The sequence below is a fragment of the Mobula birostris genome, unplaced genomic scaffold (assembly GCF_030028105.1).
Source record: "Mobula birostris isolate sMobBir1 unplaced genomic scaffold, sMobBir1.hap1 scaffold_282, whole genome shotgun sequence".
NCBI classification, from domain to species: Eukaryota; Metazoa; Chordata; class Chondrichthyes; order Myliobatiformes; family Myliobatidae; genus Mobula; species Mobula birostris.
In genome coordinates, this window is record NW_027275875.1 from 433772 (window position 1) to 460227 (window position 26456).

The 26456-nt window shown below is 49.2% G+C and overlaps 1 protein-coding gene across 1 annotated transcript in view; it reads right to left on the bottom strand.

Annotated features, from left to right (window-relative positions):
- megf8 (multiple EGF-like-domains 8) overlaps window positions 1-26456 on the bottom strand; it is a 128517-nt gene that overhangs the window by 47362 nt on the left and 54699 nt on the right. Inside the window, exons 18-25 of the mRNA XM_072250330.1 lie at window positions 25710-25828; window positions 25136-25267; window positions 23439-23552; window positions 22368-22616; window positions 10133-10317; window positions 8568-8778; window positions 6863-7094; window positions 243-387 (exon numbers count right to left, since the gene is read on the bottom strand). Coding sequence (XP_072106431.1) covers window positions 243-387; window positions 6863-7094; window positions 8568-8778; window positions 10133-10317; window positions 22368-22616; window positions 23439-23552; window positions 25136-25267; window positions 25710-25828 — 1387 coding nt within the window. The remainder of the gene's footprint in view (window positions 1-242; window positions 388-6862; window positions 7095-8567; window positions 8779-10132; window positions 10318-22367; window positions 22617-23438; window positions 23553-25135; window positions 25268-25709; window positions 25829-26456) is intronic.

Below are 26456 nucleotides of genomic sequence, written 5' to 3' on the forward strand. Positions count from 1 at the left end.
AGCAGTAAGAAGACAACCCACGTCTTCAAGCAACCCTTGCCCACCTGAGTCAGTCCCTTTTGCTGGTGCTAGGCCCATATCCCGCTGAGCCTTTCCTATCAATGCACCTGTACAATCATCCTCCAAATGTCTCTCTCACATCCTCTGGCAACTTGTCCCATGTACCCACCCCGCCCACGGCAAGACGCGACCCATCAGGTTCCCTTTACACCTCTCCCTGTCACCTTAAGCCACGGCGTTACCTGAGAGGGCCTCCACTGTGATAGGCTGGTCCCAGCCGTTGCCGCAGAAGGCGCCAATCAGCCGTGGGTCAGAGTAGATGGCACTCTCCGGCTGGGAGTCAGTGAGGGACCTTGGGATCCCGTCGAAAACGTAGACGTAGTTTTGCTGGAGGGGGGAGAAAATGAGAGGGGGTGATGTCAGAGTCATGTAGCACAGATACAGGCCCTTCTGCCCACTGTGTCCGTGCTGACCAGCGAGCAACAACTGCACACCCCACCCTTCTGTTTTAGAAACAGCTTTTTGCCCTCTGTCATCAGATCTCTAAATGGTTCATGAACCCATGAACATACCTTCACTAGTCCTCTTTGGCAATATTTATTTTTGTAGTGTATAATAATTTTTATGTCTTGCATTGTACACCTGCCACAAAACAACAAATATCAGAATAAACAGCATTTCAGTGATGATAAACCTGATATTGATTCAAAATCAAGCCTCCATCTTCACCCTCGGCCTCCTGTTATCAAGCCTACTTTGGATCCAACATCCCTGGATCATCTTTTTGACCAGCCTTACTGAAGCCCACACAAACTGCACCTTTGCCAATATACTTGGTTACTTCTTCACAAAACTCGATCAAGGCAATGAACCAGGTTAGGTGTCATATCTCCCAGTGGGAGAGCATTTTGGAGACACTGACCACAACTCCATGCCCTTTCCCATAGCCTTGGACAGGGGTAGAAGCAGATTGTACGGGATTGTATTTAATTGGGGGGGTGGGGGCAGGCAAAATTACGATGCTATTAAGCTGGAGCAGTGGAGCATAAATTGAGAATGGATATACTCGGAGAATGTACAGCAAAAATGTGGAGGTTATTTAGGGAGCACTTACTGGGGGTTCTGGATAGGTTTGCCCATTGAGGGAGGGAAGGGGTGGTAGGGTGAAGGAACCATGGTTGACAAGAGATGTGGAACATCTAGTCAAGAGGGAAAAAAAAGCTTTCTTAAGGTTTAGGAAGCAAGGACAAGACAGGGCGCTGGAGAGTTATGAGGTAGCCAGGACAGCACGGAAGAATGGACTTAGGAGAGCTAGAAGGGGACATCCTGGCGAGTGGGAAAAGAAAAACCCCGAGGATTTCTACACATGTGTGAACAGGATGGCCAAAGTGAGGGTAGGACCAGTAAGGGATAGTAGAGGAAACATTCCTGGAGTCAGGGAAGGTAGGGGATAAATACTTTGCTTCATTATTCATTAATGTGAGGGATCTTGGTGATTGTGAGGACAATGTAAAACAAGCTGACATGTTCGAATATCTTGATGTTAAGAAAGAGGATGTGCTTGAAATTTTTAAGGATAGATATCCCTGGGGCCAGATGGGATATACCCCAGGTTATCATAGGAAGTGAGAGAAGAGTTTGTTGCACCCTTGGTGATGATCTCTGCACCTTCACTGACCACAGGAATAGTACCAGATGTTGGAGGGTGGCAAATGTTTCTCCTTTGCTCAAGAAAGGGAGTAGGGATAACCCTGGGAATTACAGATCAGTGAATCTTACTTCAATGGTGGGCAAATTATTGCAGGAGATTCTTAGCAATAGGATTTATGAGTATTTGGAGAAGCATACTCTGATTAAGGATCGTTAGCATGGTTTTCTGAGGAGCAAGTCACACCTCATGAGCCTGATTGAATTCTTTGAGGATATGACATAGAAGGCAGAAGGTGGTAGTGTTTGGACAGCATTCTGCCTGGAGTTCGATGACCAGTGCTGTCCATAGGGATCTGTTCAGGGATCCAGATCTTTATGATTTTTATAAATGACTTATGAGGAACTGGAAGGGTGGGTTAAGTCTGAAGATGATACAAAAGTTGGTGGAGTTGTGGATAGTGTGGAGGGTTGGTGAAGGTTACAACAGGACACTGACAGTTTGTAAAGCTCAAGCTGTACTCTTGTGCTTTTGGATCATTGTCTTGCAATATCCAATTTCTGTTAAGCTTCAGGTGACTGACCGCTACCCTGACATTCTCTTGTAAAATGTCTTGATACAATTTTGAATTCATTTTTCCTTCAATGACTGCAAGGTGTCCAGGCCCCGAGGCAGCAAAGCAGTTCCAAATCATGATGCTTCTTCCACAATGCTTCACAGTTGGGATGAGGTTTTGGTATTAGAGCACAGAGCCTTTTTTCCTCCAAAGTGCAGCAATTTTTTTTTTTTGGAGAGCAGCGGTTTCCTTCATGGTGTCCTTCCATGAACACCATTCTTCTTTAGTGGTTTTCATATAGTGGACACATGAACAAGTTCTAGAGATGTCTGCAGGTCTTTTGCCGTTACCCTTCAGTTCTTTTTCACCTTCTTCAGCAAAACACGTTGTGCTCTTGATATAATCTTTGCAGAATGCCCACTCCTAGAAAGAGCAGCAACAGTACTGAGTTTCCTCCATTTGTGGACAATTTCTCCTATTGGGGACTGATGAACACTCAAGTCTTTAGAAATGCTTTTGTTGCCTTTTCCAGCTTCATGCACCTCTACACTTCTTCTTCTAAGGTCCTCTGAAAGTCGTTTTGATCAAGGCATGGTGTACATACACAGATCTTTCTTGAGAAGAGCAGGCTCTGTCAGTAACCTGGCTTTGTGTGTCTTTTATATAAGGCAGGGCACCTCTATAACCCACACCTCCAATCTCATCTCATTCATTGGAACATCTGACTCCAAATCGCTTTATAGAAGGCATTACCCCAGAGGTTCACATGCCTTTTTGAACCTAGGGTGTGATTGTTTAAATGATGAGCTCAGTATTGACAAGAAGTAGTACAATTATTTGTGTCTTATTAGTTTAGGCAGATTGTGTTTGTCTATTATTGTGACTTAGACGAAGATTGGATCACATTTTATAAGTAATACAGAAACCAGGTAATTGCAAAGGGTCACAAACTCCTTCTTGCAACTGTGTATATATATATAAAGCCCCGGGATTTACTTCACATTATCTGTCAGTGAGATTTGTGATCCTTCTTTGCCCTCACTCTCCATTTAGAAGTGACTCCATACTCTCTGTAGTGAAAGGTCTCCCTGTATTCTGTGTTCTCAACTTACCATGTGCCTCTTTTTTCTCTTCACCCAGCCCTCGATACCCTTGACACCCAGGTACCCCGGCCTTGTCACCCTTACACTTCACCCTTATTTTATTTTATGCAGAGATACGGCACGGAACAGGCTCTTCCAGCCCAAAGAGCCGTATCTCTACATAACAAAAAATTGTGGTGAAGTGTAAGGGTGACAGCAACCCACACTTGCCTAATTGCAGAACAATTTCAAATGACCGACTAACTGGTACGTCTGGACTGAGGGAGAAAACCAGAACACCCAGAGGAAACCCACAAGTTCATGGGGGGAACGTACAAACTCCTTACAGATGCCGTCAGAATTAAGCTCCGAACTCCACCGTCCTGAATTGTAATAGATTGTGCTGATCACAACGGTACCATGGCGCACATTGGCACTGACCTCTTGCACTCTTGCCCTTTTGATTCCTGAATAAAGATTTACCTACAAGTCACTCTCCCAGCATACGGTTCCCAGATCTTAGTAGGAAAGATCACCAGTGCCTCTAATTCCTCAGAAGGCCAAGACATTTTGCACATCCCCCTTGATTCTTGGTTAATTTTTATTGACGTATCACCAAAAGGATCCAATCAAGATGAATTACAGCAACTGCATAGAGTTGTGGACTCTCCATGGAGAATGCACACAAAATGCTAGAGGAACTCAGCAAGTCAGGCAACATATGTGGATGTTTTCCCTTCTCGTTGCCTCAGTAAAGCAGTCAGCATTATTAAAGACACCTTACTCCCCGGACATTTTCCCTTCTCCTTACTCTGACTGGACAAAAGATACAAAAGTATGTTCTTTCAGGTCAAGGACAGCTTCTGCCCTGCAGTTATACTACTATTGAATGGTCCTCTAGAACAATAAGATGGACTCAACCTCACAATTCACCTCGTTATGGCCTTGTACCTGTCTACCTGTACCACACTTTTTTGTAACTGTAACACTATTCTACATTCTGTTATTGTTTTCCCTTGTACTATCAAAGAAATGATCTGCCATGTAGGTGTGCAAAACAAAGTTTTTCACTGTACCTTGGTACATGTGACAGTAATAACCCAATTTGCTCATCCCCACATCAGTATCTCCGTCCCTCACTGCAAGGGTGAGGCTTGAGGTAACAGCACCTCCTACGTAGCCTGGGCTGTTCACAGTTTGAATATTAACACAAGAGACACTGGAAGCCCTCAACACACACAAAATTCTGGAGGAACTCACAGGACCATAGAAATGAATAAACAGTTGACGTTCTGGGTTGATTATGACAGGGAAGGAAGTGGGCAGAAGCCAGAATAAGAAGATGGGGAGAGAGGGAGGATTACAAGCAGGCAGGAGATAGGTGAAACCAGATATTTTAGTAAAGTGTGTGGGTGTTGGATAATGTGAGAAGCTGGGAGATGTAACTGGAAGAAGGAAAGGACAGAAGGAGGAATGTGAAAGGAGAGGACACTGGAATAAACAGAAGGAGGTGAGCAACTAAGAGAAGTGATGGGCAGATCATGATGATGGGGAAGAAGAAAAGAAGTACATTTACCGGTGCAAAATTGAGTCCCAGACTAAGTCTCACCGTATCTTGGCAATAATAAACCAAATGATGTTGAAATCTGCCTTCCACTAATTCAGAACCTCAATCCACAACTCAAAGCTGCAGGAACTGCAGCTACAAGCAAAATCTTGAGTGAGATGTATCTAGTCTTGCTGTATCAGGGTCTGATACAAGAACACTAATGCACAGGAACACAAGAGATGCCACAGTAGTATAGCGGTTAGCGCGATGCCAATTCAACTTGGGGTGTCGGAGATCGGAGTTTAATTCCGATGTCACTTGTAAAGAGTCCATATGTCCTCCCTGTCGAATGCGTGAGTCTTCTCTGGGTGCTTTGGTTTCCTCCCACAGCCTAAAGGCCAGTAGGTCAACTGGTCATTGTAAATTGTCCTGTGATTAGGCAAGGGTTAAATCGTGGTTGCTGGGTGGAGAGGCGCGAAGGGCTGGAAGAGCCTTTTCCGTGCTGTATCTCAATAAATACATAAAGAGGCTGCAAAGGGTAGTCAGCACAGCTCAAGCCATCGGGGCACCTTCCCTCCTCCAAGAGCATCTGCAGGAGATGCTCCCTCAGGAAGGCAGTATCTATCAATGATCCCCACTGACCAGGCCACGCCATCTTCTCACAGCTACTATCAGGCAGGAGGTAGAGAAGCTCGAGGTCCCACACCACCAGGGTCAGAAACAGCTACTTTCCCACAACTATCAGGATCTTAAACCAACCTGCACAAGCCGAATGATACCTCGAGCAAAGGAACACTACAAACCCCTCCTGCACTACCATGGACTAGTGTCTGACTGTGATTTTTTGTTGTAGTCAGTATTTTTCTCCACTGTCCTGTATGACTTTCCACAGCATGGAAACAGGCCCTTTGGCCCGATCAGTTCATGTAACCAAAGCTCCTAGCCAGTCCCATTTCCTTCATTAGACCTTTATCCCTCAAAACCTTCCATATCCATGTACCTGCCTCAGCCACTTCCTCTGGCAGTTTGTTTTATATACTCACCACCATCTTGGTGAAAAGCCTGCACCCTAGGTGCTTGTTAAATCTTTCCCCTATCATATCAAACCTCCACTCCCTCGTTCTGACCCTCCAACGTTAGGAAAGAAAGACTGTGCGTTCATCCTGTCCATGGTTATATACACTAAAGTTACCCCTTAGTTTCCAATGTTCCAGGGAATGAAGTCCCTGCCTCTCCACTCCACACCACCCCCCCCCCCAATAATTCAAGTCCTAACAACATCAGAGGATGGTGCCAGTGAAAGTGGAAGATGCGGGTCCGATTACAACTTTTAAAGAGAAGTTTCAACAGCTACATGGATGGCAGTGATACAGAGGGCTGCTCTAGGTACAGGTAGATAGGACTAGGTAGAAAACACCGGCTGGCACAGAGTAGATGGGCTGAAGGGCTTGAACCTGTCGTTGGATTAGACTGTACAACTGGTATTTTGTTTGCAGTTTAACAATTAATGCCTGCTTTTATTTCAACATAACTACCTACATACATGTAACAGTTTAGTATGTTTCCTTGTGGTCACAGTATGTACTTGTAATTCTTCAGTGTGTCCCTTAGTGGTTACAGTCCTTTGTATGATTCTGGAAATTTCTCTGATGTCACATTATTTGAATAGGGGTTATCTGATTGGTTAACTCTTATCTACAAATTTGAATGGAATGTATCTCATCTATGGGGTATAAGAAGAGCTGAACACATAGGCTCACCATCTTTTTTTCCTTTCTCTGTTCTTTATTCTTTTCCCTTCCTTTCCACTTTGTTACTAGCCTCTTTTTATTCCGTTTCTAATTTTCCTTTTTTTCTCCCCCTAGAAGTGCTCAATAAAATGATCATGAAGGAACAGGTTTTACGCCTCTTTCCTGACTTCCAAAAGAACCTTGGATCAAAAACAGCAGAATCCAACACTGTGTGCTCTCTCCAGCCAAGCGAAGTTCAACAGAGAACCCTCCCCACCATCGGTTTCCCACACTCACCCCACACTGGATTCGGATGTCTGGGCTGATGGTGAGGCTGATGACGGGGCAGGTGCCCAGTTGAAGGTCCGTGCAGGACGCTGGCGAGTCTGAGGTGGTGAGCACCCACAGGCAGTAGGCAAGGCCGGTGCTGGAGATACCGCTGCCCCTGAGGGAACCCAGGGCTGAGGAGGAGGAGACGTTGCGTAGGAGGGTGCGGCCGGCACACTCACGGAAACAGGTCCCATCGTCCCTGGGGAACACACAACATGAGCAGCTCAGGAGCAAAAACGTTCTGCAATCTGGCTGCGCCATGAGCAGGGAGACAGGGAGACAGGGGTCATCATCTGGGAGGGAGGGTCGAATGTGGAACTGGAGGTAGCAATCTAAGACGGACTATACGAGGCAAGGCAGTTAGAGGGACACACACCACCACCCAACATAGGGAACACGTTCAACGCCCTCTGTGGAGTGAAGCAGGGTGTCTAATTACAGAGGAAAGGGAGTGTATTGGGGTTTCATAGGCAGATCACTGGATGACGACCAGGGTGTGAGCAAATGTGTAGAAGGGGTTATGAAGAAGGGTCAAGTTATGGAGTGAGGGAGGGGGCCGGGATGGGTCACGGGGTGAGTGAGGGAGGGGGCGGGATGGGTCACGGGGTGAGTGAGGGAGGGGGCCGGGATGGGTCATGGGGTGAGTGAGGGAGGGGGCCGGGATGGGTCACAGGGTGAGTGAGGGAGGGAGGGAGGGGGCCGGGATGGGACACGGAGTGAGTGAGGGAGGGGACTGGGATGGGACACGGAGGGAGGGAGGGGACTGGGATGGGTCACAGGGTGAGGGAGGGAGGGGGCTGGGATGGGTCACAGGGTGAAGGAGGGAGGGGGCCAGTTTGGGTCACAGGGTGAGTGAGGGAGGGGGTCGGAATGGGTCACAGGGTAAGTGAGGGAGGGGGCCGGGATGGGTCACGGGGTGAGTGAGGGAGGGGGCCGGGATGGGTCACGGGGTGAGTGAGGGAGGGGGCCGGGATGGGTCACGGGGTGAGTGAGGGAGGGAGGGAGGGATGGGTCAGGGGGTAAGTGAGGGAGGGGACTGGGATGGGACACGGAGGGAGGGAGGGAACTGGGATGGGTCACAGGGTGAAGGAGGGAGGGGGCCAGGATGGGTCACAGGGTGAAGGAGGGAGGGGGCCAGGATGAGTCACAGGGTGAGGGAGGGAGAGGGCCGGGATGGGCCACGGGGTGAGAGAGGGAGGGAACCAGGATGGGTCACGGGGTGAGGGAGGGAGGGAGGGAGGGGACCAGGATGGGTCACGGGGCGAGGGAGGGGTGGGCCGGGATGGGTCACAGGGTGAGGGAGGGAGGGAGGGGACCAGGATGGGTCACAGGGTGAGGGAGGGAGGGAGGGGACCAGGATGGGTCACGGGGCAAGGGAGGGGGGGGCCGGGATGGGTCACGGGGTGAGGGAGGAAGGGAGGGAGGGGACCAGGATGGGTCACGGGGTGAGGGGGGGGGGCCGGGATGGGTCACAGGGTGAGGGAGGGAGGGAGGGGACCAGGATGGGTCACAGGGTGAGGGAGGGAGGGAGGGGATCAGGATGGGTCACGGGGCGAGGGGGGGGGGCCGGGATAGGTCACAGGGTGAGGGAGGGAGGGGATGGGGATGGGTCACGGGTGAGGGAAGGGACAGGTGGGGGCACACCCCATTCAGCAGGTGACCCACTTCTCACCGTGGGTCTCCGTAGTAACCGGGCGCACAGCTCTGGCAATTGGTGCCCTGGGTGTGGTGGGTGCAGTAACAGTGCCCTGTGGCCCTGTCACACTGCCCCAGGGCATCGATCCCATGCCCGTTACACGCACACTGCCGGCAGCCCTCTGGTCCACTGGCGTTCCCATAACTCCCGGCCCGGCACAACTCGCAGTGCTCGCCCTCTGTCCAGTCTGCAAGCAGATCACAGGGGGCCGGTCAGTCATGTCTGCTTCCTTTACCTGCCCTTGTCTGGTCAGAGACCCGTCCATCCCCCACGTCCTCGCTTCCAAACACTTCCCCGATGCACCGACTTCTCCTGGTCCCTCCATGATTCATCACCGTGCACGGACACAGGTCCTTCAGCTCAGCTCACCCATGCCGACCAAAGTGCCCACGTCAGCTAGACCCACTTGCCCACATCCCTCAGCTTTTACTGAGCACTGCAATGTATAGCCAAGCCATTCGGCCCATCTAGACTATGCGACCCAATCGTTTGCCTAGTCCCATCTACCTGCACCCTGACCATATCTCTCCAAGCCCCTCCCACCTACAGTATATATCCATCCAGATTCCCCTCAAATATTACAAATGAACTTGTACCTACCATTTCTACCGGCAGCTTGTTCAGCACTCGCACCTCCCTCTGAGTGAACAAGCTCCCCCTCAGATCCCCGTCACGTATGTGTGTGTGTGTGTGATGCTGCTAGAAAGTTTTCCACTGCCCCTGTGCGTACATGTACCTGTGCATTTAACAATTTAAACTCTGACTTTGACATTCAGGGAATGCGTGCAAGCCACAGGTCATGTTTCAAGGTCAAGGTGAAATACTGAAGGGGTACTATGCCCACTTCTCGTTGCCTCTGCTGGTGGGACTTCGGCCATTAGGTTTCTGGGCACTGCCTCACTGCTCATTTTCTGCACAATTCACTTACACCACTTTTTACAGTAGCCTGTAGTGATTTTTCACACCCTGTGTCACTGACAATAAACCTGACTCTGATTCACTGAGAGTGTGCAACAAGAAGTGGTAAATGAAGAAGCAATTGGAACATTTGGGTGCCATGACTGCGCGACGCTTTTACAGCTTGGGGTGTCAGAGCTCAGAGTTCAATTCCAACGACATCTGTATGTCCTCTCCATGGAATGCGCGGGTTTTCTCCTGGTGCTCTGGTTGCCTCCCACAGTCTAAAGATGCACCGGTAGATTGACTGGCTGTTGTAAAATTATTCCATGGTTAAGGTAGGGTTAAATCGGGGGTTGCTGGGCGTTGCGGGCTCAAAGGGCCGTTTTGCACCTTATCTCAATAAGTAAATAAAAGAATTCTGATGGGTACCTAAATGGGAAGGACTATGCAGAAGATCAGGATGGCAAAGACTAGGCGGGTCAAAGTGCTCTGGTGCTCTTGGACTATAACTCCTCCTTTCATTGACTCCTGGACACCCGTGTTCTGAAACACACAGCTCTGCCCCCTCCTCTCCTACCCCTACAACCCCCCCCCCCGTTCGTGCAGCCTTCCACTCACTGCCAGGCAGCCAGCACCCTTACCTTGGCACTGGTCGCAGACACCGATGCCCTTGGGGCAGGCGCTGTGGAAGTTGCAGCCACAGTCGACGTCGCACTCCACTCCGGTCTGATTCACCAACGAGCTGTTGGAAGTCCAGCCCAGGTCGCAGATACAAGTGAAGTCAGGGGGCCCACTGCACCGGCCATGTCGACACTCATTGTAACACCTGGGAGGTGTGGGGGGAAACAGAGGCAGGCGTGGGTGATACCGCAGCTCACCAGGACACGCTGGTATTAAAAAAAACACCAGACACATCAATAGAACAGAAGCCTTAGGGCCAGGAACACCAGGCTCCTGAACCGGCACAGATAACTTCAATTACCGCTACTCTGAACAGATTCCACAAACTACACATTCACTTTCAAGGACTCTTTACAACTCATGTTCTCGGTATTGCTTTTATTTGCATAGTTTGTCTCCTGTTCAAGCTTCAAGATTGTTTAATGTCATTTCCTGTACACAGGTGTAAAGGAGAATGAAGTAATTGTTACTCCATAAAAACCACAATAAGATAAAGAACACAATAATAATAATTTAAAAAACCACAATAAATATGACACTCACGATAGCTTATATAAAGCAACACACACAAACATCTTTGTGATAGCTTAGAGTTTGCTCCTACGCCCATAAAGTCTCGTTAGCCACAGGAGTGTCTGTACATAAATTGACCGACAGGAAAGTATAACAAAGCATAGTGGTGGATGGTGGGTGTGGTGGGTGGAGATGTTGATCAGCCTTACTGCTTGGGAAAAGTAACTGTGTTTGAGTTTGTTGGCCCTGGTGTGGATGCCATGCAGCCTCCTCTCCCATGGGAGTGAGCCGAAGAGTCCATGAGAAGGGTGGGAGGTGTTACTGGCCCTATTCCGGCACTTTTTGATGTCACTGGCCCTGTTCCGGCACCTTTCTGATGTTACTGGCCCTGTTCCGGCACCTTTCTGGTGTTACTGGCCCTGTTCCGGCACCTTTCTGGTGTTACTGGCCCTGTTCCGGCACCTTTCTGATGTTACTGGCCCTGTTCCGGCACCTTTCTCGTGTTACTGGCCCTGTTCCGGCACTTTTCTGATGTTACTGGCCCTGTTCCGGCACCTTTCTGATGTTACTGGCCCTGTTCCGGCACCTTTCTGATGTTACTGGCCCTGTTCCGGCACCTTTCTGGTGTTACTGGCCCTGTTCCGGCACCTTTCTGGTGTTACTGGCCCTGTTCCGGCACCTTTCTGATGTTACTGGCCCTGTTCCGGCACCTTTCTGATGTTACTGGCCCTGTTCCGGCACCTTTCTGATATTACTGGCCCTGTTCCGGCACCTTTCTGATGTTACTGGCCCTGTTCCGGCACCTTTCTGATGTTACTGGCCCGGTTCCGGCACCTTTCTGGTGATACTGGCCCTGTTCCGGCACCTTTCTGATGTTACTGGCCCTGTTCCGGCACCTTTCTGGTGTTACTGGCCCTGTTCCGGCACCTTTCTGCACACGTGTTCTGATGGCAGGTCGGCTGGTGCCGGTGATGCACTGGGCAGTTTTGACTAGCCTGTTGCTCGCTGCTTGTTTGTCAGTCTTTGTTTACGTATAGTTGTTTGTAAAATTCTATTGTACATTTTGATTTTCCTGTGAATGGCTGCAAGAAAATGAGTCTCGAGGTAGTTTATGGTAATATATAGGTACTTTGATAGTAAATTAACATTGAACTTAGAACACTCCTGTTATGTATGGATCGATTTCTCTTAGAGCAGTGACCCACCCCCCACCCCCAGCACTATGTATTGGTCTGTTGTCTGTGTCCACATTGTCTATGTATGTGCATTGCTTTCCCTCTCCTCTCGCTGCAATGTGAATACACCAGTTAAAGCCATCTCCCACATGCTTGCTCTTATTCAGTTTGGGCACGAACACAACAAACTGGCAACAAGTACAAACCTGACTGTCAGGAAATGTCATGAGCTACACCAACAGTTTCGGGACGAAACAGCCAGAGTTAAACAGTACAGAGAAGGCCATAACGGACGCTAACAAAGGCATGAGTACACTGTGTCGTAACAGTGAAAGACACGCTGGATTTAAAGTGAAAATAACGTGGCGATGGCTTCAGTCGGAAAAGTTGACGAATTTGAAAGTGCTAATGAAGACTGGGAGTTGTATATTGAGAGGGTTGAATTGCATTGTAACATGAACAATGTGGAGGAGTAAAAGAAAGCCCCTATACTTCTTAGCTTAATGGGCCCAGTCTCTTACACAATTTAGTAACCTCTGCAAAGCAAGATGTTCGATGAAATTGTTACAATTTTACAAAATCACTTGAGCCCTAAACTACTGGTAATAGCTGAGAGATTTAGATTTTGCAAAGGGAACCAGTCAAAAGATGAAAGCCTTCCTGAGTACATTGTAGAACTGCGCAAACTTCCCCAGTACTGTGACTTTAGAGATGGACTTTATGATGTATTAATGGACAGGCTTGTATGTGGCATGCATAGTCAAAGCACTCAAACGAGGCTACTGGCAGAAAGAGACCTAACCTTAGAATGGGCGTTGACCATTGCAATAAAGGATGCAGCAGAAGTACAGAAAAGGTGGTTAGAATGTGAAATGCACAACATTTCCCTGAATGGTGCAAAAAGCCAAAAATCTTTCTGCAGACTTTTTTTTGAGCCAACAGTCATTTGCAAATCCTCCCATGATGCAAATGACTGTTGGTTCAAAGGAAAAGTCTGCAGAAAGTGTCACAAACAAGGTCACATAAAGAGAGTGTGCAACTCAAGACAAAAAGCACAACCAAGTGAAAAGTCTCAAACACAAAACTGAGCAAATGCATGAAGTTACCGAATGTAAAACAGAATCAGACAACACAGAGTCTGACTAAGGTGAAATGACATGCCTGGAACTGCATAGATCACAAAATCATCTGGATTACAATAGAAACATGAGAAAATCTGCAGATGCTGGAAATCCAAGTAACACACACAAAATGATGGAGGAACTCAGCAGGCCTGGCAGCATCTATGGAAAAGAGTTGGACAGTCGACGTTTTGGGCTGAGACCCTTCCGCTGGACCTACTGAAGGGTTTCAGCCCGAAATGTCGACTATACTCTTTTCCATAGATGCTGCCTGGCCTGCTGAGTTCCTCCAGCATTTTTGTGTGGATCACAATAGATGTGTCCGGTGTAAAATTGAAAATGGAGCTGGATACCATGTCATCTCTGTCTATAAATCCAGAGGCTGACTGCAACAGACTGTTTTCTAAGATACCATTAGAGAAGACCTCAGTGATGATAAAAACCTACACAGGTGAAAAAGTGTTCCCCAAAGGCAGACTGAATGTGAAGGAGCTGTATGGAGGCCAAACACAGCAGTTAGAGCTTTGTGTATTGAAAAGTGTTTTTTCAAATGTGAATGGTTGAGAAAAACAAGCCTGATAGAGTTCTTTGAGGAGGTGACCAGGCATATAGATGAGGGTAGTGCACTGGATGTGATCTACATGGATTTTAGTAAGGCATTTGACAAGGTTCCACACGGTAGGCTTATTCAGAAAGTCAGAAGACATGGGATCCAGGGAAGTTTGGCCAGGTGGATTCAGAATTGGCTTGCCTGCAGAAGGCAGAGGGTGGTGGTGGAAGGAGTACATTCAGATTGGAGGATTGTGACTAGTGGTGTCCCACAAGGATCTGTTCTGGGACCTCTACTTTTTGTGATTTTTATTAACGACCTGAATGTGGGGGTAGAAGGGTGGGTTGGCAAGTTTGCAGACGACACAAAGGTTGGTGGTGTTGTAGATAGTGTAGAGGATTGTCAAAGATTGCAGAGAGACATTGATAGGATGCAGAAGTGGGCTGAGAAGTGGCAGATGGAGTTCTACCCGGAAAAGTATGAGGTGATACACTTTGGAAGGACAAACTCCAAGGCAGAGTACAAAGTAAATGGTAGGATACTTGGTAGTGTGGAGGAGCAGAGGGATCTCGGGGTACATGTCCACAGATCCCTGAAAGTTGCCTCACAGGTAGATACGGTAGTTAAGAAAGCTTATGGGGTGTTAGCTTTCATAAGTCGAGGGATAGAGTTTAAGAGTCGTGATGTAATGATGCAGCTCTACAAAACTCTGGTTAGGCCACACTTGGAGTACTGTGTCCAGTTCTGGTCGCCTCACTATAGGAAGGATGTGGAAGCATTGGAAAAGGTACAGAGGAGATTTACCAGGATGCTGCCTGGTTTAGACAATATGCATTATGATCAGAGATTAAGGGAGCTAGGGCTTTACTCTTCAGAGAGAAGGAGGATGAGAGGAGACATGATAGAGGTGTACAAGATAATAAGAGGAATAGATAGAGTGGATAGCCAGCGCCTCTTCCCCAGGGCACCACTGCTCAATACAAGAGGACATGGCTTTAAGGTAAGGGGTGGGAATTAGAGGAAGGGGGGGATCATAAGGGGGGATATTAGAGAAAGGTTTTTTTACTCAGAGAGTGGTTGGTGCGTGGAATGCACTCCCTGAGTCAGTGGTGGAGGCAGATACACTCGTGAAGTTTAAGAGACTACTAGACAGGTATATGGAGGAATCTAAGGTGGGGGGTTATATGGGAGGCAGGGTTTGAGGGTCGGCACAACATTGTGGGCCAAAGGCCTGTACTGTGCTGTGCTGTTCTATTCTATGTTAAATGTTATAAAATCCAACTGGACTGGCACACAATCAAAGCTCTCAGTGTTGCATCAACAGGCAACGGCAGCCCAAATGGGAGCATTAACCAGAGACCAGCACAGCTGCTTAATGCTAATGAGAAGGTGTTTGAGAAGGGCACTGGTAAACTCAAAGGCATGAAGGCCAGAATTGAACTGATTGAAGCAGCAACACCAAGATTCCATGAAGAGCATCCGGTGCCTTATGCACTACGTCCTGAAGTGGATGCTGAACTGCAGAGCCTGGAAACTCCTGGAATTCTCTCCAAGGCTGAGTGAAACGATTGGGCCACACCCATTGTCCTGGTGATCAAGCAAGGGGAGGTTGGAGCCATTCGCATATGTGGAGATTTCAAGGTGAACATCAAACCGGTGCTGTATACTGTGCAGTATCCCCTGCCACGAATAGAAGACATTTTTGCATCTTTGGCAGGCAGAGAGAGGTTTTCAAAGATTGACATCACAAGACTATCTGTAAATGGAGATCGAGGAGTCAAGCAGGAAGTTCCTCACAAGGGACTGTTCCAGTATAATCGTCTCAGCTTTGGCATCAGATCAGCTCCAGCAATTTGGCAAAGAGCAACGGGCCAAGTGCTCCAAGATATCCCAGGAACACAATGTTACCTTGATGAGATTATCATGACGGACAAGAATGATGAAGTGCACCTCCAGAACCTTGGTAAAGTGCTTACCAGACTGAGTGAGTATGATCTGTGGCAAAGAGAGAACTGGGAGTTTTTCAAGAATGAAATCTCATATTGCGGACATGTCACTGACAGGAAGCACGGCTTACATAAGTCACAAGAGAAGATCAAGGCAGTGTTACAGGCACCCAAACTGGAAAATGTGTCACAAATGTGGGAATCAAATTAAAGAGGCTAGGTGTGAGGAGGTTAGTTCACTACAGGGGGATGGGAACCAGTGCAGAGAGGCAGAGGGGTGTAAAGTGAGGGTAGAAACGAAAAGTACTATGGAGAAAAGTAAAAGTGGCAGGCTGACAAATCCAGGGCAAGCATTAAAAAGGGCCACTTTTCAGCATAATTGTATAAGGGCTAAGTGAGTTGTAAAACAGTGCCTGAAGGCTTTGTGTGTCAATGCAAGGAGCATTCGTAATAAGGTGGATGAATTGAAAGTGCAGATTGTTATTAATGATTATGATATAGTTGGGATCACAGAGACATGGCTCCAGGGTGACCAGGGATGGGAGCTCAACGTTCAGGGATATTCAATATTCAGGAGGGATAGACATGAAGGAAGGGGAGGTGGGGTGGCGTTGCTGGTTAAAGAAGAGATTAACGCAATAGAAAGGAAGGACATAAGCCGGGAAGATGTGGAATCGATATGGGTAGAGCTGCGTAACACTAAGGGGCAGAAGACGCTGGTGGGAGTTGTGTACAGGCCACCTAACAGTAGTAGTGAGGTCGGAGATGGTATTAAACAGGAAATTAGAAATGTGTGCAATAAAGGAACAGCAGTTATAATGGGTGACTTCAATCTACATGTAGATTGGGTGAACCAAATTGGTAAAGGTGCTGAGGAAGAGGATTTCTTGGAATGTATGCCGGATGGTTTTTTGAACCAACATGTCGAGGAACCAACTAGAGAGCAGGCTATTCTGGACTGGGTTTTGAGCAATGAGGAATGGTTGATTAGCAATCTTGTCGTGAGAGGCCCCTTGGGTAAGAGTGACCATAATATGGTGGAATTCTTCATTAAGATGGAGAGTGACATAGTTAATTCAGAAACAAAGGTTCTGAACTTAAAGAGGGGTAACTTTGAAGGTATGAGACGTGAATTAGCTAAGATAGACTGGCAAATGACACTTAAAGGATTGACGGTGGATATGCAATGGCAAGCATTTAAAGGTTGCATGGATGAACTGCAACAAATGTTCATCCCAGTTTGGCAAAAGAATAAATCAAGGAAGGTAGTGCACCCGTGGCTGACAAGAGAAATTAGGGATAGTATCAATTCCAAAGAAGCAGCATACAAATTAGCCAGAGAAAGTGGCTCACTTGAGGACTGGGAGAAATTCAGAGTTCAGCAGAGGAGGACAAAGGGCTTAATTAGGAAGGGGAAAAAGGATTATGAGAGAAAACTGGCAGGCAACATAAAAACGGACTGTAAAAGCTTTTATGGATATGTAAAAAGGAAAAGACTGGTAAAGACAAATGTAGGTCCCCTGCAGGCAGAAACAGGTGAGTTGATTATGGGGAGCAAGGACATGGCAGACCAATTGAATAATTACTTTGGTTCTGTCTTCACTAAGGAGGACATAAATAATCTTCCAGAAATAGTAGGGGACAGAGGGTCCAGTGAGATGGAGGAACTGAGCGAAATACATGTTAGTAGGGAAGTGGTGTTAGGTAAATTGAAGGGATTGAAGGCAGATAAATCCCCAGGGCCAGATGGTCTGCATCCCAGGGTGCTTAAGGAAGTAGCCCAAGAAATAGTGGATGCATTAGTGATAATTTTTCAAAACTCGTTAGATTCTGGACTAGTTCCTGAGGATTGGAGGGTGGCTAATGTGACTCCACTTTTTAAAAAAGGAGGGAGAGAGAAACCGGGGAATTATAGACCGGTTAGCCTAACGTCGGTGGTGGGGAAACTGCTGGAGTCAGTTATCAAGGATGTGATAACAGCACATTTGGAAAGCGGTGAAATGATCGGACAAAGTCAGCATGGATTTGTGAAAGGAAAATCATGTCTGACGAATCTCATAGAATTTTTTGAGGATGTAACTAGTAGAGTGGATAGGGGAGAACCAGTGGATGTGGTATATTTGGATTTTCAGAAGGCTTTTGACAAGGTCCCACACAGGAGATTAGTGTGCAAACTTAAAGCACACGGTATTGGGGGTAAGGTATTGGTGTGGGTGGAGAGTTGGTTAGCAGACAGGAAGCAAAGAGTGGGAATAAACGGGACCTTTTCAGAATGGCAGGCGGTGACTAGTGGGGTACCACAAGGCTCAGTGCTGGGACCCCAGTTGTTTACAATATATATTAATGACTTGGATGAGGGAATTAAATGCAGCATCTCCAAGTTTGCGGATGAAACGAAGCTGGGTGGCAGTGTTAGCTGTGAGGAGGATGCTAAGAGGATGCAGGGTGACTTGGATAGGTTGGGTGAGTGGGCAAATTCATGGCAGATGCAATTTAATGTGGATAAATGTGAAGTTATCCACTTTGGTGGCAAAAATAGGAAAACAGATTATTATCTGAATGGTGGCCGATTAGGAAAAGGGGAGGTGCAACGTGACCTGGGTGTCATTATACACCAGTCATTGAAAGTGGGCATGCAGGTACAGCAGGCGGTGAAAAAGGCGAATGGTATGCTGGCATTTATAGCGAGAGGATTTGAGTACAGGAGCAGGGAGGTACTACTGCAGTTGTACAAGGCCTTGGTGAGACCGCACCTGGAGTATTGTGTGCAGTTTTGGTCCCCTAATCTGAGGAAAGACATCCTTGCCATAGAGGGAGTACAGAGAAGGTTCACCAGATTGATTCCTGGGATGGCAGGACTTTCATATGAAGAAAGAATGGATGAACTGGGCTTGTACTCGTTGGAATTTAGAGGATTGAGGGGGGATCTGATTGAAACGTATAAGATCCTAAAGGGATTGGACAGGCGAGATGCAGGAAGATCGTTCCCGATGTTGGGGAAGTCCAGAACGAGGGGTCACAGTTTGAGGATAGAGGGGAAGCCTTTTAGGACCGACATTAGGAAAAACTTCTTCACACAGAGAGTGGTGAATCTGTGGAATTCTCTGCCACAGGAAACAGTTGAGGCCAGTTCATTGGCTATATTTAAGAGGGAGTTAGATATGGCCCTTGTGGCTACGGGGGTCAGGGGGTATGGAGGGAAGGCTGGGGCGGTGTTCTGAGTTGGATGATCAGCCATGATCATAATAAATGGCAGTGCAGGCTCGAAGGGCCGAATGGCCTACTCCTGCACCTATTTTCTATGTTTCTATGTAACTCAGGTCATTGTGAAGTTAACGGGAAAATTGATGAAGGCAAGGCAGTGGATGTTGCCTACATGGACTTCAGCAAGGCATCTGAAAAGGTCCCGCATGGGAGGTTGGTGAAGAAGATTCAGTTGCTCAGCATTCAAGATGAGATTGTAAATTGGATTAGACATTGTCTTTGTTTGAGAAGCCAGAAGTGGTAGTAAATGGTTGCCTCTCTGACTGGAAACCTGTGACACAGGGATCAGTGCTAAGTCTGCTGTTGTTTGTCATCTATATCAATGACCTGGATGACAATGTGGTTAACTGGTTTGGCAAGTTTGCAGATGACACCAACATTCGGTGTAGTGGACAGCAAGGAAGACTATCAGAGCTTGCAGAGAGATTTCAACCAGTTGGAAAAATGGGCTGAAAAATGAAAGATGGAATGTGATGCAGCCAAGTGCGAGGTTTTGCAGTTCAGTAGGATCAACCAGAGTAGGTCTTACACACTGAAAGGTAGGGACCTGAAGAGTGTGGAAGAACAAAGGGATCTGGGAATACTGCTCCATAATTCATTGAAAGTCATATCACAGGTAGAAAGGGTTGTAAAGAAAACTTTTGGCACATTGGGATGTTATGTTGAATTTATATAAGAAGTTAGTTGGACCTAATTTGGAGTATTGTGTGCAGTTTTGGTCTCCAGCCTACAGGAAACACATATAAAAGGGTGAAAGAGTACAAGGAACACTAAAATGAAGGATGTTGGCAGGGCTAGAGGACCTGTGTTATGAGGAAAGATTGAATAGGTTCAGACTTTATTCCTTGGAACGTAGAAGACTGAGGGAGATATCATATAGGTATACAAAATTATGAGGGGCATAGACAGGCTTTTTCCACTGAAGTTGGGTGGGACTACAACCAGAGGTCATTGGTTAAGGGTGAAAGGTGAAAAGTTTAAGGGAAACTTCTTCTCTCAGAGGGCAGCAGAAGCGTGGAACGAGCTGCCAGTGCAAGTGGTGCATACGAGCTCAATTTCAACATTTAAGTGAAGTTTGGATAGGTATATGAATTGTAGGGGTATGGAAGGCTATGGTCCCGGTGCAGATCGATGACAGTAGGCAGTTTAAGATGGTTCAGCACAGACTAGATGGGCTGAAAGGCCTGTAACTGTGTTGTAATTTTCTATGAGTCAATGTCTCTCAGAGAAAATGACCCTAATTTGTCCAGGGGAGAGTGGAAAACCTTTTCCCTCAACAGGGACATCTAGCTCCAGAGGGGGTAGGTTTTAGTGAGAACAGAGTGCTAGAGGGGATGTGAGGAAGAACAGTGCCTCCCTCCCCCCAAACAGAGGGGGAGTTGAAATCAGGAGCACCCTGAGAGCGTGGTGGAGGCAGAGACTCCCACAACACCTAAAACAGTGGAGAGACAGGAGACTGCAGGTGCTGGAAAATCTGGAGCAAGAAACAAGGTAGTGTAGGGACTCAGTGGATCAGGCAGCAACCGTGGAGGAGAATGTCCCAATGAAGGGTTTTGACCTGAAACGCCACTATTCATTTTACTCTACAGGCACTGTCTGACCCACTGAGTTCCTCCAGCTGTTTCTTTGTGGCTTAATATCTGGAAAGGCACTGGAATCAACAAGACTCCTCAGACAGCATCTTCCAAATCCACCACCTCTGCCAGCTGCAAGGACAAGGGCAGCAAAGGTAGAGGGACGACAGCATCTGGAGGTTGCCCTCCAGGACCCACACCACAGTGACATGGAAACATATCACCGTTCCTTCACCAGTGCTGGGTCAAGTTCCTGGAACCCCTCTCCCTCACAACATCTGTGGGTATGTCCACACCTCACGGACTGGAGTGGTTCAAGAAGGCAGCCCATCACCACCTTCTCAAGGGCAACTAGGGAGGAGCACGTAAATGCTGCCTCACACACAAAATGCTGGGAAAACGCAGCAAGTCAGGCAAATCTATGGATTCTGAGCCGAGACCCCTTATCAGGACAAGGTCTCAGGCTGATATGTCAACTGTTTACTTCCCTCCATTTTGTGTGAGTGAGTGTGTGTGTGTGTGTGTGTGTGTGTGTGTGTGTGTCTGTGTGCGTGTGTGTGTCTGTGTGCGTGTGTGTGTCTGTGTGCGTGTGTGTCTGTGCGCGTGTGTGTCTGTGTGTCTGTGTGTGTGTGTGTGTCGCTCAAGGTTTCCAGCAGTTGCAGAATCTCCTGGATCTCAGCCTGTGAAAGCCCCATGCCTTACAGAGGGTGTGGCGACTGCCTGGAGACCATGGCCAAGGGTGGTGGTGGAGACAGATTTTACAGAGGTGTTCGAAAGGCTCTTAGACAGACACATGGATGGAAAGATGTGGAAATTGTGCAAGGAGGATGGACAAGTTCGGAATGTAATAACCAATTAGTTGAGTAAAACCTGGTGGGCTGAAGGGCCTTTGCTGTGCTGCACCGTTCCATGTTGTATGAATACAGAAAGCTGGGAACTGGGATCGGTCTCGATGGGAACTGGAATCGGTGTTGATGGGAACTGGGATCGGTCTCGATGGGAACTGGAATCGGTGTTGATGGGAACTGGAATTGGTGTCGATGGGAGATGGTTGACATGGACAGTGCGTCAGATCCACAATTCCCAGGCACAGCAGAGCTCGGGCCTGGGAATGTAGGCTGTCTTACAGTTCATCAGCCCTACACTAGTTCCTACGTATTCCCCAGCGCTCTGCTCGGTCAGGGGTGGGGGCAGGGGGTGGTAGTGGTGGTGAATCTACCTTCACAACCCACCCCTTATTCTGCAGAGGTTTTGCAGCTTTGTGGGAGGCAATGTGGTCTCCCCTCATCGTTCCCTGCTCAGCTAGTATCAGACACTGACCCTGCCCCGACCCTCTTCACCCCACCTATCACCATGAAACCCCTCCCCATCTCCCAAAACACGAAACTTTCACCAGCTCTGCTCACCACACCCACCATCCCCTTCCTGTCCCCCACACTGCTCCTTAACCCCTCCAAACCCCTCTCTACACAGCCACTGATTTTCACTCCTCACCACACCCATCCCCTACACCATCCACTCTCAACTCCTCCCCTACACAGTCCCTTCTCAACCACCTCCCCCAGACTCATGTCCTGTTACAGTAGGAGTCCCCTAACCTGTCCTCCAGACTCACATCACGATAAGGTGGGAGTCCCCCCCATCCTGTCCCCCAGACTCACGTACTGTTACAGTAGGAGCCCCTCCTCCCACCCTGTCCCCCAGACTCATGTCCTGTTACAGTAGGAGCCCCTCCTCCCACCCCATCCCCCAGACTCACGTCCTGTTACAGTAGGAGCCCCTCCTCCCACCCCATCCCCCAGACTCATGTCCTGTTACAGTAGGAGCCCCTCCTCCCACCCCATCCCCCAGACTCACGTCCTGTTACAGTAGGAGCCCCTCCTCCCACCCCATCCCCCAGACTCACGTCCTGTTACAGTAGGAGCCCCTCCTCCCACCCCATCCCCCAGACTCATGTCCTGTTACAGTAGGAGCCCCTCCTCCCACCCCATCCCCCAGACTCACGTCCTGTTACAGTAGGAGCCCCTCCTCCACCCCATCCCCCAGACTCACGTCCTGTTACAGTAGGAGCTCCCGTCGCCAGCGTAGCCCTGTGTGCAGTGACACTGGAAGGACTGGAAGGTGTTGCTACAGATGGCGAACTGGTGGCAGTTGTCCAGATGGAGACGGCATTCATCGATATCCGGGCACACGCTGTAGGACCAGTCTGCCGGCTCACTCCCCGACAAGCCTGAAACACCCAGTAGGGCCACCGAGCAGTTGGCAAAGCCTGAGAGGCTGTGGAAGTCGCCGGGGAGACATCTGGAAACCAGATAGACATTAGACACCAGAGGCAGACAGCCCCCAGACATCAGACACTCACCACGTGGATGTATGACACACCACAGGGCTGTTGGATCACAGTTTCACCACTCCTACCTCTCTCCTATGTTCCCAATGACACCTTCCCTCAGGCCAACCTCTCCCCTCCCACCACCACTCTCCCCTCCCACATCCCCTCAAACCACCCTCTCCCATCCCACCACCCCTCAGACCACCACTCTCCCCTCCCACATCCCCTCAAACCACCCTCTCCCCTCCCACCACCCCTAAACCACCCCCTCTCCTCCCACCTTGCCATAAGACTACCCTCTCCCTCCCACCTCCCCACAAGACCACCCTCTCCCCCCCCATCACCCCCAAGCCACCCCTCACCCCTCCCACTTCCCTATAGACCACTCTCTCCCCTCTCACCTCCCCATAAGACCACCACTCTCCCATCCCACCACCCCTCAGGCCACCCTCTCCCATCCCACCACCCCTCAGGCCACCCTCTTCCTCCCACCTCCCCTCAGGCCACTCTTCTCCCCTCCCACCTCACCACAGACCAATCCATTCCCCTCCCACCAGCCCTCCCACCTCACTATAGACCATCCGCTCCTACCCCACCTCCCATAGACCACCACTCTCCCCTACCACCTCCCCCTCCTCTCAGATCACCCTTCTCCCCTCTTATCATCCCATAGACTACCACTCTCCCCCTACATCTCACCTGAGCACCCTTCTTCCCCTCCCACCTCCTCTCAGAGCACTGCCCCCCAACCCTGCCCCACCCTCCCTCCATGGAGCCCAGCCGGAACTAACCTGCCGACGGTGGGATTGTCAGAATTCCCGCACCAGCCGCACTCAAAGTTCTGTAGACAAGTTTTGCAGGTGGAGAAGTGGGAGCAGTCGGTACACTGCTTCACTGAGTGAATGCTGCGGGCAGGACAGGGAGCAGGGTTTAACATGGGTCTCCTGCCCCCAGCACACCCAACCCCTACCTGAGCCAGCTCCCTCCCTTCTGTGACCCACTCCTCTGCAGCTCAACTCTGCCACCTTTCCCAAACAGCCCTCAGTACTTTGGTGTGTTTGATTATGTTTCCTTAATAGTAAAATTTGCATAATTTATGCCCATGTTTTCCCTGTGAATGCTGCTTATCTAACATTGTGTGTCTGTGCTACTGCTGAAAAAAACCTTTTGACAAAACCATAGATATTTTATTTTTTATTGTAGATTTTAGTAATCTTTTTGTGTTTAGTGGTGTACTATTGCCTCATATCAACAAATTTCACAACTGTGGAACTGTGGAACCAGGTAGAAGGGAAAAGTGAGGCGAAAGTGGAACCAGGTGAAGAAGGGGGAACAAAATGGGGGGGGGGGAGCTAGGTGAGTGTTTGAAATGGAGTGGTATGGGAGGACCTTGATGGAGTGAGAGGAGGGGGCAGAGATATAGGAGGAGAGAGTTCCTTGAAATTGGAGAATTCAGTTGGGGTGTAGGCCATCCAAGGAGAATGTGCTCTTCTCCCGGTTTGTGTTTGGCCTCTGGGTAGCAGTAGAGAAGGCCAAAGACAGACAGATCAGTGAAGGAGATTTGATCTAACATGGAGCCGGAAGAGGTCAGAGGGCAGTGATGAGTCCACGCAGGGTCAGAGGTGAGAGGTCAGGGTCACAGATGGCCATTGTGGTTGGGGCACAGGTACCCTGCAATGTAACTGGCTGGTGTCTGCTTGGTCTCAACAACATACTGGAGGCTACATCAGGAGCACCAAACGCAGCAGACCAAAGTTACAGGGGGTTCAGCTGAATCTCTACCTCGCCCCTCCCTCTTGTCTCTTTAACTTTTAGTCCTGAGGCGGTGCCTCCACCTGAAGCCTCAGCTGTCGTTCTGCCTCTGCAGATGCAGCTCGACTTGCTGAGTTCCTCCAGCTGTTGTTTCTTTCCTTCTCCCAGTTACTCCCACCAGTCCCGCTGCCCCGAGATCCCTGTAATCTCCTCCCTCCCACATTCTCATTCTCTCCTGCCCGCCGCACAGCAGGAGCAGCTTACAACACATATTTAACCCGGGCACCGTGGCATGTCATTGGGACGTGGGAGTCAGGGAGAAAGTGCAAATTCCCCACAGATAGAGGTAGCAGTTGTGCCATCCTGAGGGCTGGAGATTAGTCTCGAACGTTACAGCCTCTGCTGCTGTGGTAGGAACTCAACTCAGGTCTGTGGTAACTTAACCAGCACGCACCAAGGAGCTGAACCCTGCAGGGCACTCCCAACCCAGGAGGTTAGCAGGATCACAGGAGGTCAGAGGTCAGTGACTGGTGGGTGCAGGGTGAGGGTCACAGAGAGAAGCGGTAATGGGTCCGGGTTGGTGAGAGATCAGGGTTATGACAGAGGTCAGAAGGCAGGGATAGGTTTATGCAAGAGAGAGGTCACGGGGTGAGAGGTCAGGAATCAGGGGCACAGAGAGGGGACAGTGAAGGGATGGGTTCATTCTGGGTCAGAGACTGCCACAGTCCGACATTACCTGTCATACCAGTCCCGACACTCCCCAGATGGGTACTTGGCCAGGTAGGCGGCAAAGAGAAAGCAGGTTCGTGTGGATTGACACCAGGCACACTGGCTGGAGTTGCTCAGGCAGTCCTGACACGACGATCGCCTGTTGACACAAACTGCGGAGTCACCAGCACACCGGGCCACAGGCCGCAAAGCATCCAGGAACGCACTGCCCTCCTCCCGCCTCCAAACGACAGGGAAGGATGAGGCGTCTTGATCAGCGACGGGGACTAGTCAGGGAACAGTGGGGGAAATAGACTGGGGAACAGACCAGGATAACAGGTTAGGGAACGGCGTGGATCAGGGAACAAACTGGGGTTGGGGGTGGAACAGACCAGGAGAGCAAACCATGGAATCGGGTGTGGGTACAGACTGGGGAAGGTGGGGGAACAGACGACTGGCGAGGGGAAATAGTTGAGGGACAGACCCGGGGAATGGGTTGGTAAAAGGACCAGGGTGAACAGAAGGAGCACGAACAGGGGGATGTACCAGGAGACGGAGGCAAGTGTCCCCACCCCCACTGACCGTGGCCCTCCCCTACTCACAGGTGGCAGGGTGTGGGGCAGAGAGCAGGAGTCCGGATTCCGGTGGGGGATCGACCCCGGCGGCTGCACTGGAAGTCCCCCTTCCTGCTGCTGCTGTGGTGCCACTCGCAGTACGGGTCCTGCAGGCGTTCAGAAAATGGTCAGGCTGGATCTGCAGTCACACAACTTGCACACTCACCGCATGGCTGACAGTTCTATCTGGTGCCTCTGAGGCAACCTCCACCACATCGGTGGAGGACTGCTTCAGTGACGGTCTTTGGTAGTGTCTAGATTGTTGCCTGTGCCACACACCAGTGAGGATGAGAACAGGAGGATCTAGCAGGTGAATGCACAGCTGAGGAAATGGTGCAGGGGCAAGGGCAAGGGCAGGGGCTCAGATTTATGGATCATTGGGAAGGTACAACCTGCACAAAAGAGACAGGCTACACCTACACCCAAGGGGAACCAATATCCTTGTGAGCAGTTTTGTTAGGGTTGGTCAGGAGGGTTTAAACTAATTTGGCAGGGGACAGGAGGATGGGAACCAGAGTGACAGTGCTGAGGATGGTTGACAAACAGAGGTAGTGTATAGTGAGACTCCTAGCAAGGAGAGCCTGATGATAGGGCAAAATTGCAGTCAACAGGATGAGTCGCAATGTAAAAGGTGGACAAAATCGAAAAGGGCTGAATACAGGACTGAAGGTGTTTATTTGAATGTGTACTGTATATGGAATAAGGTAGATGAACTTGTAGCGCAGTTACAGGTTG